The 14,167-nt window shown below is 39.7% G+C and overlaps 2 protein-coding genes across 2 annotated transcripts; one reads left to right on the top strand and one right to left on the bottom strand.

Annotated features, from left to right (window-relative positions):
- Positions 1-1,239: 1,239 nt before the first annotated feature.
- On the bottom strand, positions 1,240-9,524 carry bysl (bystin-like). The gene is made up of 7 exons (XM_085158609.1): positions 9,130-9,524; positions 7,954-8,104; positions 6,073-6,211; positions 5,730-5,863; positions 5,476-5,636; positions 2,043-2,145; positions 1,240-1,887 (listed from the first exon to the last, which is right to left on the bottom strand). Exons 1-7 carry the CDS (start codon positions 9,392-9,394, stop codon positions 1,533-1,535), a joined length of 1,308 nt encoding a protein of 435 aa, XP_085014735.1. The 5' UTR covers positions 9,395-9,524; the 3' UTR covers positions 1,240-1,532.
- An 86-nt stretch (positions 9,525-9,610) lies between these two features.
- med20 (mediator complex subunit 20) lies at positions 9,611-14,167 on the top strand. The gene is made up of 4 exons (XM_085158614.1): positions 9,611-9,782; positions 9,994-10,139; positions 12,746-12,999; positions 13,108-14,167. Exons 1-4 carry the CDS (start codon positions 9,769-9,771, stop codon positions 13,327-13,329), a joined length of 636 nt encoding a protein of 211 aa, XP_085014740.1. The 5' UTR covers positions 9,611-9,768; the 3' UTR covers positions 13,330-14,167.

Genomic DNA, 14,167 nt, shown 5'->3' on the forward strand with positions numbered 1-14,167 from the left:
TGTGCCTAGCTGTCTCTAAAGCAGTTTGGGTCAACTTCTGTAGTTGGCATTTAGTTCAACTATATTCAAGCCAATGCTCACTCAAACTCACTCAACAACTACATCTCAGATTCTACCGGCTTAGCAAGCATGTTAAATATTAAAGTTTATGGCAGCAGAACAAGTATGGCTTATTTGAAAGGGTTCTCACGAGAAAGTCTTTTCTCTCTAAAAAGTTGCACCTGAGAAGACTTCTGGAACAGTGTCCTTTAGATAAACAAGAGCAAAGTTGAGATGTTTTGGTCATGTTGCACAGCACTATGTTTGGCAAAAACCAAGCACGGCGTATCGGTATAAACACAGTGGCGGAGGGCACCTTGCACTCATTGTGTTCACAATAAACTCCTCTGATTGCTAAAGCTTGACTGAAATTAGTTCTGCAACAGGACAACAAACCCAAGCACAACAGCAAATCTAGACTGCTCAAAAAAGTCAAAGAAGCATTTTTTAGTCAGACTAAAGCATCGAGTTAGGTAAATCTCTGAGATATTGATCTGGTTAGTTAAGTTGCAGAGGGCGTTGTTAATCAGTTTCAGCTGCTTTGTGTTTCAGAGAATTAACAGGCGCAACAATGAGACAACCAGGGTCCTTTTTTGTCTTTTGGAACTTCCTTCCAGGAGGCAGGAAGTTATTCTAAGAGAGCTTGACAGGGCCGAAGGTGGTCCTTAAACCATCAGCAGAACAGGTATTTGCTCACTGCCATTAGGTGGCAGGATGAAAATCTTGGACCCATTTTGAGACTGCTCCAGTGAACTCAACCCCCTGTAGGTCGATCATTTTCATTTCCATCACATGATGTGACAGCCTTTCATTCCTAACACTTTAGTTAGTTCATATCAGAAGAGATCAGCATGATTTTATCCCCAGTGAGATCTGATGCTTTCAAAGTGTTCCTTTAAGGTTTTGAGCAGTGTACAAAAAGGCCCAGGGAAAACTTTTTTGGTGTAACTATGTTCCATTTGAGGTCAATAAACTGAATTACCTAATGGTTGTTAAACTCCTTCACAAGACGGACACGATTATACACTAGTAATGCAGGACTATTTAACTTAGTTTGGTGGTATAAATCTGTGAAGTTATTTGTAAAAATGTCTAAAACCAGAGGCAGCTCTCTACTTGGTAATCTGACATAGTCAACATGTTACAACTCCTACAGAACTCTAACAGGCAAAAGCAATAAATGGACATTGATGGCAAATGTTTAAAGATTCAGTTAGTTTTTAATCAATGTTTTGCTTCATAACAACAGAGCTGTTCTTATTTAGATGAACAGAAAAGCCACGTACCACTCCTCTGCATCTGTAAAGAAAAAGCTTGAGCATGACGATACGAAATTACATTAGCAGTATCACTAGTGATGTGCATTTCTAAATGTGCGAACTCCAAGACACTAATATTTCCAAACTCTTTTATCCCATGACAAGAAGAATATTGAAAATCCAAGATTTTTTTCACGCTGAGGAAACATTACTAAGGAAGAAAACCGAACCAAATCAGTCCATTTCCACTGTAACAGGGAGCCCGATTTCAATGTCCCTCGACCCCGAGTTCTGCAGCTCCCTGCGGATCTCTGCAGAGATCTGTGGGTGTGTTTGTATCTTGAGCAGCTCCAGCAGTGCTTCCTTCTGTTCAGACCCCAGGTCAGCCTTGTAGCGCTGAGCCAAGGTGAGTAAACTCTGATGCCACAGCACAGGAAGCTCGCGTTTTTCACTGCGGAAAGACAGGAAGTGGGCCACCAAGGCATCCAGAACACGGAAAGGCAGGGCGTACTTCTTGTCGAGCAGGAGGCGCAGGAAAATGCTGTTGGCACCATTATACTCCATCTCTGCCAACTTAAGCATTGCAGCGCTGAAAGACAAGAAAGACTGCTTGTTAGATAACCCTGAACTCGGTGTTCACTTGCCCGGACTGCACGGAATGAGGCCTTCAAGGACAGCTGGTTAATACTACATGAGCAAATGCTGACATCTGTCTGCCAGCGTATGTCAGTGAGGAAGCCTCACCTGGAGTGCAGCACGGGAATTGAGCACTTCGTGAGGATACTCCCGATGATGATGGCTTCCCTGAGAGTGCATGTCCCAGATTCACAGAGAGGAATCAGGATACCTGTGTGAAGGTCGAGGAAAGAAATGTTAAATGAGTGTTCCAGAAAAATTATAATAGACAGAAATAAAAAAAAAAGGTAAAAAAAAATTAAGGATCAAACTGCAAGTTTTTTTTTTAAACATTTTCAATTAATTATAGTATTATGCCATTATACACGCTAATGGAACACTCAATTCTATGAGGTTCCATTCTATATCATGATGTGGCATTCCGTGATTCTATTCTATGATTACAGCGTTCCACTCTAGGACACACCATTCTATACTATGGGGTTCTCTTCTATACAATGGCTAGTCATTTGTGACTTAAAACAGACTTGCAATAGAAATGCATTTAGGAGCAATGTATGAACAAAAACAACATTAAACATGTGCAGCGCCCAGTTTTAAACAAAAACACTGATAAAGGCAACAGTGGCAAAGTGGAGCTGGAGTGTGTTTACACACCGTGAAGAGCAAAGAGGCGGAGCTGTTACTGAGATGGTGTGCTCAGGTTAAGTAAATGAAAACACTTCTCTTACGTCCAAAACAGCAGCGCTGTTCCTGTAATCACCATTAAAACCTTTACTGATAAAACACTGGGGAAAGTCTTCCAAGAACACAGAGTAAAGGTAAATGTTTGATGCTTTAGTTTAGATTGAATATACACCTTATTTTATTTGTCTTTCACTGTACTTGAGTTTATTGATGTGTTTTTGCATTTAAGAAAAGTTATCTTAAAAAATGTTTTAAATATAACATCTTGTTGTATGCAGTTAAACTTTAAAACACTAGAATTTCTAAAATTTAACCCAATGAGCAGTTCATTTTGACTGACTTGTGTTTGATCATTCTTGAATATTTATTATTTCTCATTAATAAGACAAAAGTATTTCTTATCCTATTAATCAATAGGATACACATTTTCATTATTTGATTACTAAAACAATCGATAGCTGCAGCATTAGTCTATTGTATGACATTCCATTCTATGCCACAACATTCTATACTGCGAAATTGCAGTCTATGGCGTTTAATTCTATACTATGGGATTCCATTTGGTGACACGTTCTGTATTATGTTACATTCTATACTATGGTGTTCCATTCTATATTATGATGTTCTATTATATAGCGCTCCATTCTACACTATGGCATCCCATTGTATGGTTATAGCATTCCATTCTATAGCTTCCCATTCTATGACACCCCACTGTATAATATGACTTTCCATTCTATACACACCATTCGATGCTATGGTGTTCCACTGCATAATGTTCCATTCTATACTATATCGGTCCATTCTATGACATTTCATTCTATACCAAAGCATTCCACTCTATATCACACCATCATATACTATATCATTCATTCTATGATGTTCAATATGCCATACAGATGCTGACGGTCAGTGTCAATGTCTATGCAAAGTTTCATTAAAATTGCTCCACTCGTCTAGGAGTAGACAGGATCCTACAAACATACATACATATGCTAGAATCATTATAACATGGTTATGATTATGATTATTATTACTGTTATTTTTCTTTGAGCTGCATGTGCTCATGAAATCCAAATTAAGGTGATTTTGCCCGCTGCTTAATTATGTTAAAAATAATATTTGAAGCTTTTTAACACATTATTCTAGCGTCTTCAAATTCTCCACTAAATTCAATATTTAGCATGCTTCTGATCACTTCTCACTCTCCCACTCTCATGCTTCGTGGGTTATAAAATACATCTTTGTAAGCAACACTGCCACACAGTGGTGACATTTCGCATTACCTTTTTGCCAGAATATAGGTCACAGGATGTTTAGGGAAAATAGTCCCACCGAACTGGGACAATTTGTGAACACAAGACTGACAAGATTAAAGAAAAATCATTCTCAACAATCAGTTGTGGATGTATGAAAGACGCTTTGACCCAATTAGATTTGAGTGTGTTAATTACTTTCCTACCAGAACCAATGGTGCTATTTACCCTGTGGACACTGTCTAATCCTCCGTCAGGGTCTTCAGAATAATATTTCTAAATTTAGCGCTGAAATTGGAAATCTGAGATGTCCCAGAAAGCTTGTTTTCTGCAATGCAACAAGCTGCCAAATCCTCTCAGTCATTTAATGTACCCACTTCTTTTCCAAGGGTTACATGCAACTGGATCTAAGCCCACCGTTCGATGAAGATTTAATCAAACAATAATAAAGGTTACTGTTTACAGGCCCGAGAGACACACAGCTGTAGCCTGTAGGGGTTCTTGGAGTAGTTCATGGTGGATTTCAAAGTCTATGTTGGATCACTGTCCAGTTGTATACCACAATCTTATTTCAGTTTCCCTGTCATGACTGAATGCATCATTTTTGCATGCAAAATTTGCCAAAAGTTAGTGAAATCTATTCCTCCCAGCTTACAAAGATGCTGCCAATGACAAGATCTCTTCTGTGCATCAACACAGTGAAACAGTACAACCACACCAATCAGTTAAAGCTTCAAGCAGCTGCTCTGCAGTCATGTGGGTATTTTGCTTTCTGCTCAACATATGTGCAAATTTATGGAGATGTTCTCTTCCAGAACTTGTCCTGACTTCACAAATACCCTTTACTTTGAATTCTTAAAGATATTTCAGAAAGTGGAAATTGTTCTTTGACATTTTACATATTCTTCAATGTGCACAACAGTTGTCATTCCTACACAGTTAATGCAACACTTGTGTTAAAATGCTCAGTGACCCGAGTAAGGAAATCCTAGAAAGCTGACAGAGTTCATCTACATGTTGTGTTTTCAGAGGGAAAAACATTTTCATGACTCATCCAAGTGACTTAGTCAGTCTCAGCCGACTGTAGGCATCTCCAGCACCACTGCATAATAATGAGCCACAATATCAGTTTCATTATAACTGATGTGCAGATTGTCATCACCATTAATTAAAGGCCATGGGTCCTATTCACAGGGAATTGAGGAATGGCTGCAATCACAGCACTGTAACACAAGGAAAGATGTACTTTTATGGTCTCTCCTTCTCTTTTCATATGAATACTCTTTATGAACATATGTGTGTCATATGAACACACAGCATTTTGAAAATATGCATTTCAGTGTTTCAGCTGAGACACAAGTGGCTCACCGGTGGTTTTTCAGAAATAGTCCAATTAGTTCTGCTTGTTTGCTACATTTAAATATAACACCTAGAATGTACAGTAACATAACATTTATTTAAATCCTTTAGTTTGAAAACACATGACTCTATATTACGATGATTACTATATTTCTGTAATCACTTCCACACACACTTCTACTCAGTTCTGTCACAGTCTGTTCTCAATCTTAAGTATGTATTCAAATCCTCAGTCTCACCTTTAAACCATGCTCCCGGTTTGAACAGGGCCTTCTTCAGGGCGCTGTAAAGGTGAAAGTTCAGTCGCTTGTATTCTGCGATATCATCCCGTACTCGAGGCAGCAGCACTAAGTTGTAAAACCTCTGGGCCATTCGCTCTTTCAGATTGGACGAGAATATCCTTTAAAAGGAACAAGGAAAAATACTTCATTATATCACTTAAGAGAACTTGCGGAAAATTGATCGTCACAAAGCGCATCAGCTCAAAGTTTACCTTGTCGCCTGGTACATAGCAGCTGCGGACCAGGAGTCGGGGTCAGTCAAATACAAAACCTGCTCCCAGTTTGAAAGCGCGGGTATTATTTTAAAAGCCTTTGGCAGTTTGCCACTGCGGTATTTCGACAGAACCTGAAGCACAAGAAGAGAAAGGACAACTTTAAACATGTCTCCATTAACAAAAACACACCTGCTATACAAGTGGTGTGTACAAACTCCCCCTCTGCTCGATATGATATGCATGACTAACCGGGGAAGAGGGCTTCTCCACTTAATGTGTCTTTTTTCCTTTAGTTTGTCTCCCAATTAGTTGATGCGTGGGGGGCTTGAAGTAAACTTACCTTACCGACACCTCTGTACACTTCTGTTACTCTTGGGTCCAGCTGTGGCATTGGACACCCAGAAACCTCTGACATCACCGTGCCCACCTCTGTCTGCTTCTCTGTGATCTTCTCCATAATGATGTCGGCTAAAGTCCGTCTGCAAGAGCCACAAAGAAAGGAGTTAGTGGTTTGCCGACCAATCCAAATATCGATACCAGTGCTGGTATTGGTATCGGATCAATACCAGCACAATTTGATCGATAATTTGTTTCTATCCTCCATGTTCATTATGTAGCCGACTGAATTAGGTTGGATAAGTTATGTTTTGGAAAGGAAAAACTACACTTCAAACATGCACTATGAACCTTGTTGTTTTGATCGCAACAAGAGAACCAGATCCAAAAACCCGCAATATCATTACAGCTAAACAAAAAAATAAATAAACAAGTTTCAAATTAAATGAAAAGTTAAAAAGATGTGCTATGTGTTTTAACTAATTATTGTGGAAAGCAAAAACCAGAGATTTAGCTGTCATTAAAATATATTTAGAATTTGCAAATTGAAGGCGACTCCTTTATAGGTTAGAAGTGCTGGTATTGGCACATACTAGGGCTGGGCGATATGGCCTAAAATCCATATTGCGGTATACTTTGAAGCATTTGCGGTAACGATATATATCGCGATATACTCTTTTCTTCTGTATTTTCACACTATAAAGATGCACTTAAAATCCTTTAATTTTCTCAAAAATCGACAGTGTGCCTTATGTATGAATTCTGGTTGTGCTTACTGACCTCGAACCGATTTTATGTGAAACACAGCGCTCAAAAATCTGTGAAAAAAGGTTTTAGTACGACTCTGGTAAACTACGAAGCCGCACCGCTTGATGGATTGTTGCATGGATTGGATGCATTACGGCTACCGTAGTCAGGAGCCTCGCGGAGTAATCTGTCCGCTTCGGGTCCGAAAGTCAAACAAACACTGCGGCATCACTGAGCGTTAAACACTGTCTCAATTCTTTCATCTTTAATAAAATGGTCAGCGTCGCTGCTTTACCAGGTGTAACAATTAAGTTTAACATCCATGAAAACCGAGCAGAGGTAGCAGGAAGTTAGCTCGCTAGTTTCCACCTAAACATGATATAGCATGTTCTGACAGAGAGGTTTCTGGGGGAAAAAAATGAAACATACAGCTCTACTATCACTTCCAACATAAACAAAGACAGAAAACTAAACAGCAGTGACATTTGTAGAGTTACTGAAGATGGATTAGCTGGTATATAATGATGTGCTTTCGTGATCGCTAGCAACACAGCTATGTTAGCATAACAAACACACTTTTATCCACTCAATAAAAGTTAACGTGAGGGTCTGATGGCTAGCGACAAATGCAATTGCATGGCAGGATGCTGTAAACGGACCAAACTTCAGTCAGGAGAACAACTGAGATAATCCACAATACAAGGTTAGTCATTAGTATACTGGAACAACATTGGAAAAGAGCAGCTGCGAGAGAATTAAACATTAATGAATCAATGTGCAGAATGTACGGAAGTGGAGGAAGCGCAGTTTTTGGCTTTCCTCATATTCTAAAACGTGCTTTGTCTCTTCACTATTACTGTCACCCAATTTGCAGATGACATTGCTTGCAGCCGCTGCAATGCTTTTGACCAAAACAGGCGCAGCTTGATGACACCATCAACATGCGCTATCGCGGCAGAGCGGTATAGTCAAAATCTCTACTGTTGGCTAAATTCATATAATTTCTACCGTATACCATTTATACCACCACCCCTAGTCCATACCAGACTTTCCACTATTGCACAGCATTATTACAAACACAAAGTTAGGGATTTGCTGAGCTTGCAGCGCCTCAAGTTAAAGCGACGGTGTAGCTCACCTCACTGGAGGGTTTTTGTTCATGAACATCTCGATGGCCTTCTCATCTTCAGCGTCAACAACGATTTCTTCGTCGTACTCAACATCTGCAGGACCTGCTGCTCCCAGCGCCGGCCATTCTTCATCCGAGTCTGCATCCTGAGAGTCAGGCCCTAAAATAAGATTACAAGACTCATTAGAAGATCACACTGAGCTGTTTTGGGTGTAAATATTTTAATTAAGTAATGTCTCTTGATAAAGACAATCACAAGGAAAGATTTTACACTTTAACATGGATTCAACATGTGCTGCACTTCTATGTATTTGTGTGGAAAACTCCTAGGTCATTTAGCAATAGGAAGATAATTCAGGCATTAAATATTTCTTATCATTTTATAATTTTCTGGTATGTATTTAAGAAAAAACTAAATATTAAATGTGTCCAGATCAGGCATTAAATATAAACTTTTTATGATATTTTTGTTTCTATGCGCATCTCTGCAGCCAATACTTCAGAACCCGAAAAAGTAGATTAAAAAAATATTGTTTAATAAATTCTTGAGCATCTTTCACACTTGATAACAGACAACACTCGATTCTTATTCATTTAAGCAACTTTCAAAACCTACCAAATTTTCAATATTTACTTTTTTTTTTGTAAAAGCAGTTACAAAGGCAGCAGATTAACAGATCAATCCCTTGAGCTAATAAAAACATTTATGACAATTTTATTAAAAATGATATGATTGGGGGTAAAAAAAATTAGAAGTGTAACAGGGTTGCACATGATATAAAGGTTTAATGGATATATTACTTGTATTTATAGATTATGACATACCTGCTACAAATAAATATCCAGGACCAGAGAAATGCTTTTTAATTATATTTTATGTTTTAAAATGTGCTTGTGAGAGTGTATTTTATATGTATAGTAACAAGACTGCAAACCAAAGCTAGTATAAGTTTTTTCCCATGAAAAGATGTGCGCTGTGGAGTGTTGTGGATTATGAAAGTTAAAGGACAAATGTAGGTATATAAACAAAAGCTACCTAATCTAGCCAGAAGAAGACATTGAACAAATGCGATGTGTGTCAAAGACGACTGACTTGATGTGCCCATGGTGCTAGCACTTGGCTCACCAAACTCTTTTCAAATATCTGTCAATTTAAGGATAACTACGACACCAATCCAACATTACCGAGAACAGTGACTGGTGCTTTCTTCTTTTCTGGTGCCAGCCCATATTCGGTCTGAAGTTCCTCTTGCTGAATGCGGGCTTGCTGTAAGATTTTCCGTGACAACCGCTCGTCCACGTACTTGTCGTCGCTTTCTTCCCGGGTGTCTCTGATTTTGACCCGGCCTTTGGCTCGGACAATGTCTGCCTGCAGGATCTGGTCGGCCAGCGCCACTGGCGCGGCTCCGCTCTTCTCTCCTCCACCTTTGGACCGTTTGACTTTCGGCATAGCTGCGGTTTTACTTCAGCTGTGACCACAGTGTGGATGTTTCCGTGGACATGTGCGAGGTACGGGACAGACCTCACCAAACACTGTAAACAGTCACTGCTTCAACACGTGTGCGTAGGTCCGGTGAGAAGGAAGTGACGCAACGCACTCACGTAACATCCGGCTTTCGGCGACCACTTCCGAAAAAAGTACAACAACGTCAGTTGACTGTTTCATTGTGAAACGGTGTTAATATTCACAATTCTTTATTATCGATAATATTTTATTTTTTATTCATTTTTTTCTGTTGTTTCCTTTCACTTTACCGGAAGGCGTTTTGTTTAACCCGGAAGTGCTCAAACTCCGTACTACAAGTGAAGAGAGACAAAACATCAATGGGTGTTACTTGGTAAGGTAGTTTTTAAACCTACGTTTGATTTTAAACGTTTTTTAACCCCTAAGTATTCAAACAGCTTTAGCCCAGCCTCAACCATCCTGCGTGTTTTTTTTCCCCATGGATCCGCGGACCGTGGCTCTGTCTCATTCAACAATGCTGGTAACGTGACACAGAACAAAGTGTATGCTGGTCCCTCAAGTGCTCTGCTTGCTGTGCCCCGCAGTGTGTGCCAGGTGCCCGTGGCGGAGGGGAAGAGCGTGCAGCAGACTGTGGACATGCTGCACAAAAAGCTGGAGCAGCTGGGCGCCGTGAAGCAAGGCAGCTTCTGCGTGGACTGCGAGACTTACCATGCCACGGGAAATTCCAGCAGTAATATTTTTTTTATCTGTTTGTTTCTGAGCTTTAGAAGTCAGATTTATAGATCACATTAATGCAGACGTATTGCACTCACCCATGAGGTTGACCTGATGTCCCTGTCTAGGTGGGGCTACAGAGTATTTTATCCCCTTTTTGTGTGATTGTTTGCAAAGAAATGACTTATTGGCCTACAATCTGTCAAACAGATCTCTCATGAACGATTCTGAGTCATCTTGAGTAAGAAAGAACATTTCTATCCCAAAGCAGAACTTGTTTTTTGGCAAAGTGATTTTCGTATCTCCCTTATTTATGCAGCTAAGTGACACTGACATAAAAAAAAATTCTAGAGAGATCTGGCAAAGAGGGCAAAAGAAATTTGCCCTCTTTGCCATATATAACATATATATAAATATAACATCACAGTTCTATAAAAGATATGTAAGGACTAGACTATAATATAGGTAGAATAAAGTCAGTATCATATAGATACTTGCAAAACTCCTTATATATATATATACATATGTCCACTTCACAAAATCTGTTGAGTGCAGTCTATTTACCAATATTAGCAAACATAACACACACACACACACACACACACACACACACACACACACACACACACACATATATATATATATATATATATATATATATATATATATATATATATATATATATATATATATATATATATTAGGGATGCAACGATATTCGTATCGATATTGAACCGTTCGATACAGTGCTTTCGGTTCGGTACACATATGTATCGAACAATACAAAATTTGTAATTTATTTTATCAACTTTCCTTCTGACGATGCTGTCTGTATTGAGCGCTCAGTGGATCTGCGCTCGACAGTGCAGCCTAGGCGGAGTAGTCGAACGCAGATTCACTGAGCGCAGGGCAAGCTAGCGAGACAGAAGCTAAGCTCGTTGCAACATGGCAAATTGAACCTCCCCCACCCTCATTCAGATCTGGCGTTTGGAACTATTTTGGTCTTCATGTGACGTATGACCCTGAAGGTAAGCTTGTCATGGACAAAAGTAAAACAGTATGTTGGATGTGCCACGCAATGCTCAATTACATGGTGGGAACTACTGCGTTAGCGCAGTTAGCTCGTTGCACGGGGCAATCCGCTGTAGCTCGTTAACGGAGATTTGCAGTGTTGTGGCGTTAATGTCATTTTAACGAGATTAACGCTGACAGCACTAGTGGGAACACAACGAATATGACTGCACACTTACTCCGACATCATCCTAGTGCAAAGACAAGTGGAAGCAGACAAAAACAACAAGCACGCATGCTACAAACTTTACCCGAGTCATTTAGACAGCCGTTAGCACATGATTCTCCTTATGGGGACCTGATATGTTTAATATGCTGCTGAGAATATAGCCCAGAAGAAGCGTATAGTATAGCTTTTATTTTGGAAAGAGCCATTTCTCTGTAATAAACTCTCTTTTCCAAAGATGAGTGATTTCTCGATCATATAGATTATTTTTTAATTATTTTGTTGTTTCAGCAACATTAAATTTAAAAACTGTACTTTTGAGTTAAAATATATATTTATAATTTTAATAAATGACAAATTAAAAAAGCATGAACATTTTTTGTATCGAAAAAATATCGAACCGTGACACCAAAGTATCAAACCGAACCGAACCGTGAATTTTGTGTATTGTTGCACCCCTAATATATATATATATATATATATATATATATATATATATATATATACACACATACATACATATAAGGAAACGTCAAAATTCACTTTTTTGTCACACGAGCTGTGGCTCAGCTGGTAGAGCGTCATAGATCCCCATCTCCTCCAGTCTGCATCCTGAAGTATCCATGGGCAAGATACTGAACCCTAAGTTGCCCCTGATGCATCCATCTGTGTGTCTGTGTGTGTGTGTGTTAGAAAACAGTTAGGCATAGACAAAAGCACTGTATGAATGTGAGTGTGAGACTTGTAGTAGGAAGTGCTTTTGAGTACTCAGCTACATTAAAACGAGCTACATAAGTACTGGTGTACTGGTTCATTTACCAGTTTGATTGGCTGTAGTTAGGTCAACACAGTAAGGCAGTCACTTTTATTGGAAATTTATGCTTCAGCAGCCTGGTGTGCACCTCCTTAGAAATGTTATAACAAGTTTCATCGACATACTGTTACTGTCCCCTTCAGTACTGCTGATTCCTCCTGTGCATCTTTGGCTACTGTTTTGTCACAGTTTTTGAATGTATCTGTGGGAGAATAACAATCATCATCAGTATAAGTAATAGTTGTATATCTATATGGCCAGAAGTCTGTTTACTTTAGATGTCACCACAGATCATCTGCCTCCATCTCACCCTTGCAGCTTCTTCTGTCACACCAACCATCTACATGTCCTCCATCACTACATGCATAAATCTCCTCTGATGTCTTCCTCTTTTCCTCCTGCCTGGCAGCTCCTCCATCTTTAACATCCTTTGCCCAATATATCTACTATCCCTCACTGTACACGTCCAAACTTCAGCTGCAAATCTCAGCCTTGCCTCTGTAACTTTGTGGAACTTTCATTTCCTTCCCCATCTCACCTGACAGTTTTAAGTGTTGTCTGTCCATTGTAGGTCAGCCCTCCAAGCTCCTGTATGTGATGCACAACTCCGAAACCCCCCTGAGCTGCTTGGCTCTGTTTGAAGGTGGACCCTGCCTAATAGCGGATGCAAATTTTGATGTCCTCATGGTGAAGCTGAAAAGTCACTTTCAGAATGCCAAGGGACACAAGGTGGAGTCTCGTGGTTCGAGATATCGCTACTGCGACTTCTTGATAAAAGTTGGTACCGTGACGATGAGCTCCAGTGCCAGAGGGATATCAGTAGAGGTGCGCGTATATATATATATATATATATATATATATGCTGTGATAAAGACGAGTCACATCCTTCTGCTTTCTCTCCTTGAGGCGTTAACTCCTGGCTTGCTTCCTCAGGTGGAGTACTGCCCTTGTGTCGTTCCTGGGGACTGCTGGAACCTCATGAAGGAGTTTATGCAGTCCTTTCTCGGCCCCAGCGTCCCTGAACTGCCATCTGTGTTTGCTGCCAAGCCTGAGGGACTCTTTGCACCAACAGACTGTGTTGACACCATGACTCAGTACCTGGAGTTATTCAACAAACTGCGCAAGCTGCAAATCCCTGGAACCAATGTGCGCTGAGTCTGCAACAAAGATATCTGTTTTTTTTCTCTCCATGTTTGTACAGATGTTGGTATATTTCTAGTCCTATGGATTAGCGTTGGTACCCAGGCATTTTCTTTTTTGAACGTCTGGGGTTTTATTATCACTGCAGAACTTCACATTAGTGTTGAATGAAAGCATTTGCAATAAAGAGACACAGTGAAAACAAGTAGTCAACGTCTCTGAGCGTTCATACTGCGATGCCCTTTTGATGGTGCTCTTTTATCTGAGAGTAGAGGCACAAAGTATTCATTGATTTCTTGCTAGTTTACACAGGGCTGAACCAATTTATCAGCTGAACACTGGCCCTGTTGACTGTCAACTGATCTGATGATGTTTATCAGTGAGAGAGGTCAATTTTTATCTGTTGCATCATCCAAGTTTTGCGCTGGCTGAACGTTTAAAGATGATGTCACAAGCAAGTGAGAGATTTTCCTTTTTAAACAATCAGATTTCTTTGTTTTTCTCTGTCAGAAAGACAGGAATGAATGAACTAAATGTTGACTACAGGTCCAGGAATTTCATAGTCCAATCCCTAGGTTTATGCAGTTGGATTAGTGTTCCGGTATTAGGTGGAGGCTTGTGCTTACACATGTAATGAGTTTACAGTGGAAATGCTTTATTAAATTACAAAGAAGTATCTGTGCAGATATCTCAGGGTGACAGTAAGTTCGATTGTTTATATTGGATTGTTAAAATGTCCAAAAGACTGGATCTAGCTTCTAAAATCTGAGAATAGACACTTTAATCTACAATAATCTGAAGATCTCACTTATGCTTGGCATCGAGTGGACTCTTATGTTAGAGCGGGGGGGGG

This window comes from Neolamprologus multifasciatus, chromosome 5, assembly GCF_963576455.1.
Source record: "Neolamprologus multifasciatus chromosome 5, fNeoMul1.2, whole genome shotgun sequence".
Classification (NCBI taxonomy): Eukaryota; Metazoa; Chordata; class Actinopteri; order Cichliformes; family Cichlidae; genus Neolamprologus; species Neolamprologus multifasciatus.

What these genes read in the sequence shown, in the direction of transcription:
- bysl (XM_085158609.1), bottom strand. Translation starts at nt 9,394, where the DNA reads ATGCCGAAAGTCAAACGGTCCAAAGGTGGAGGAGAGAAGAGCGGAGCC. An exon ending in AACAAAAACCCTCCAGTGAG is followed by an intron (nt 6,212 to 7,953) that starts GTGAGCTACACC and finishes TGGCTCTTGCAG; the next exon opens with ACGGACTTTAGCCGACATCA. An exon ending in ACCGGGAGCATGGTTTAAAG is followed by an intron (nt 2,146 to 5,475) that starts GTGAGACTGAGG and finishes ACCTTCACACAG; the next exon opens with GTATCCTGATTCCTCTCTGT.
- med20 (XM_085158614.1), top strand. An exon ending in TGCCACGGGAAATTCCAGCA is followed by an intron (nt 10,140 to 12,745) that starts GTAATATTTTTT and finishes TGTCCATTGTAG; the next exon opens with GTCAGCCCTCCAAGCTCCTG. An exon ending in CCAGAGGGATATCAGTAGAG is followed by an intron (nt 13,000 to 13,107) that starts GTGCGCGTATAT and finishes TTGCTTCCTCAG; the next exon opens with GTGGAGTACTGCCCTTGTGT.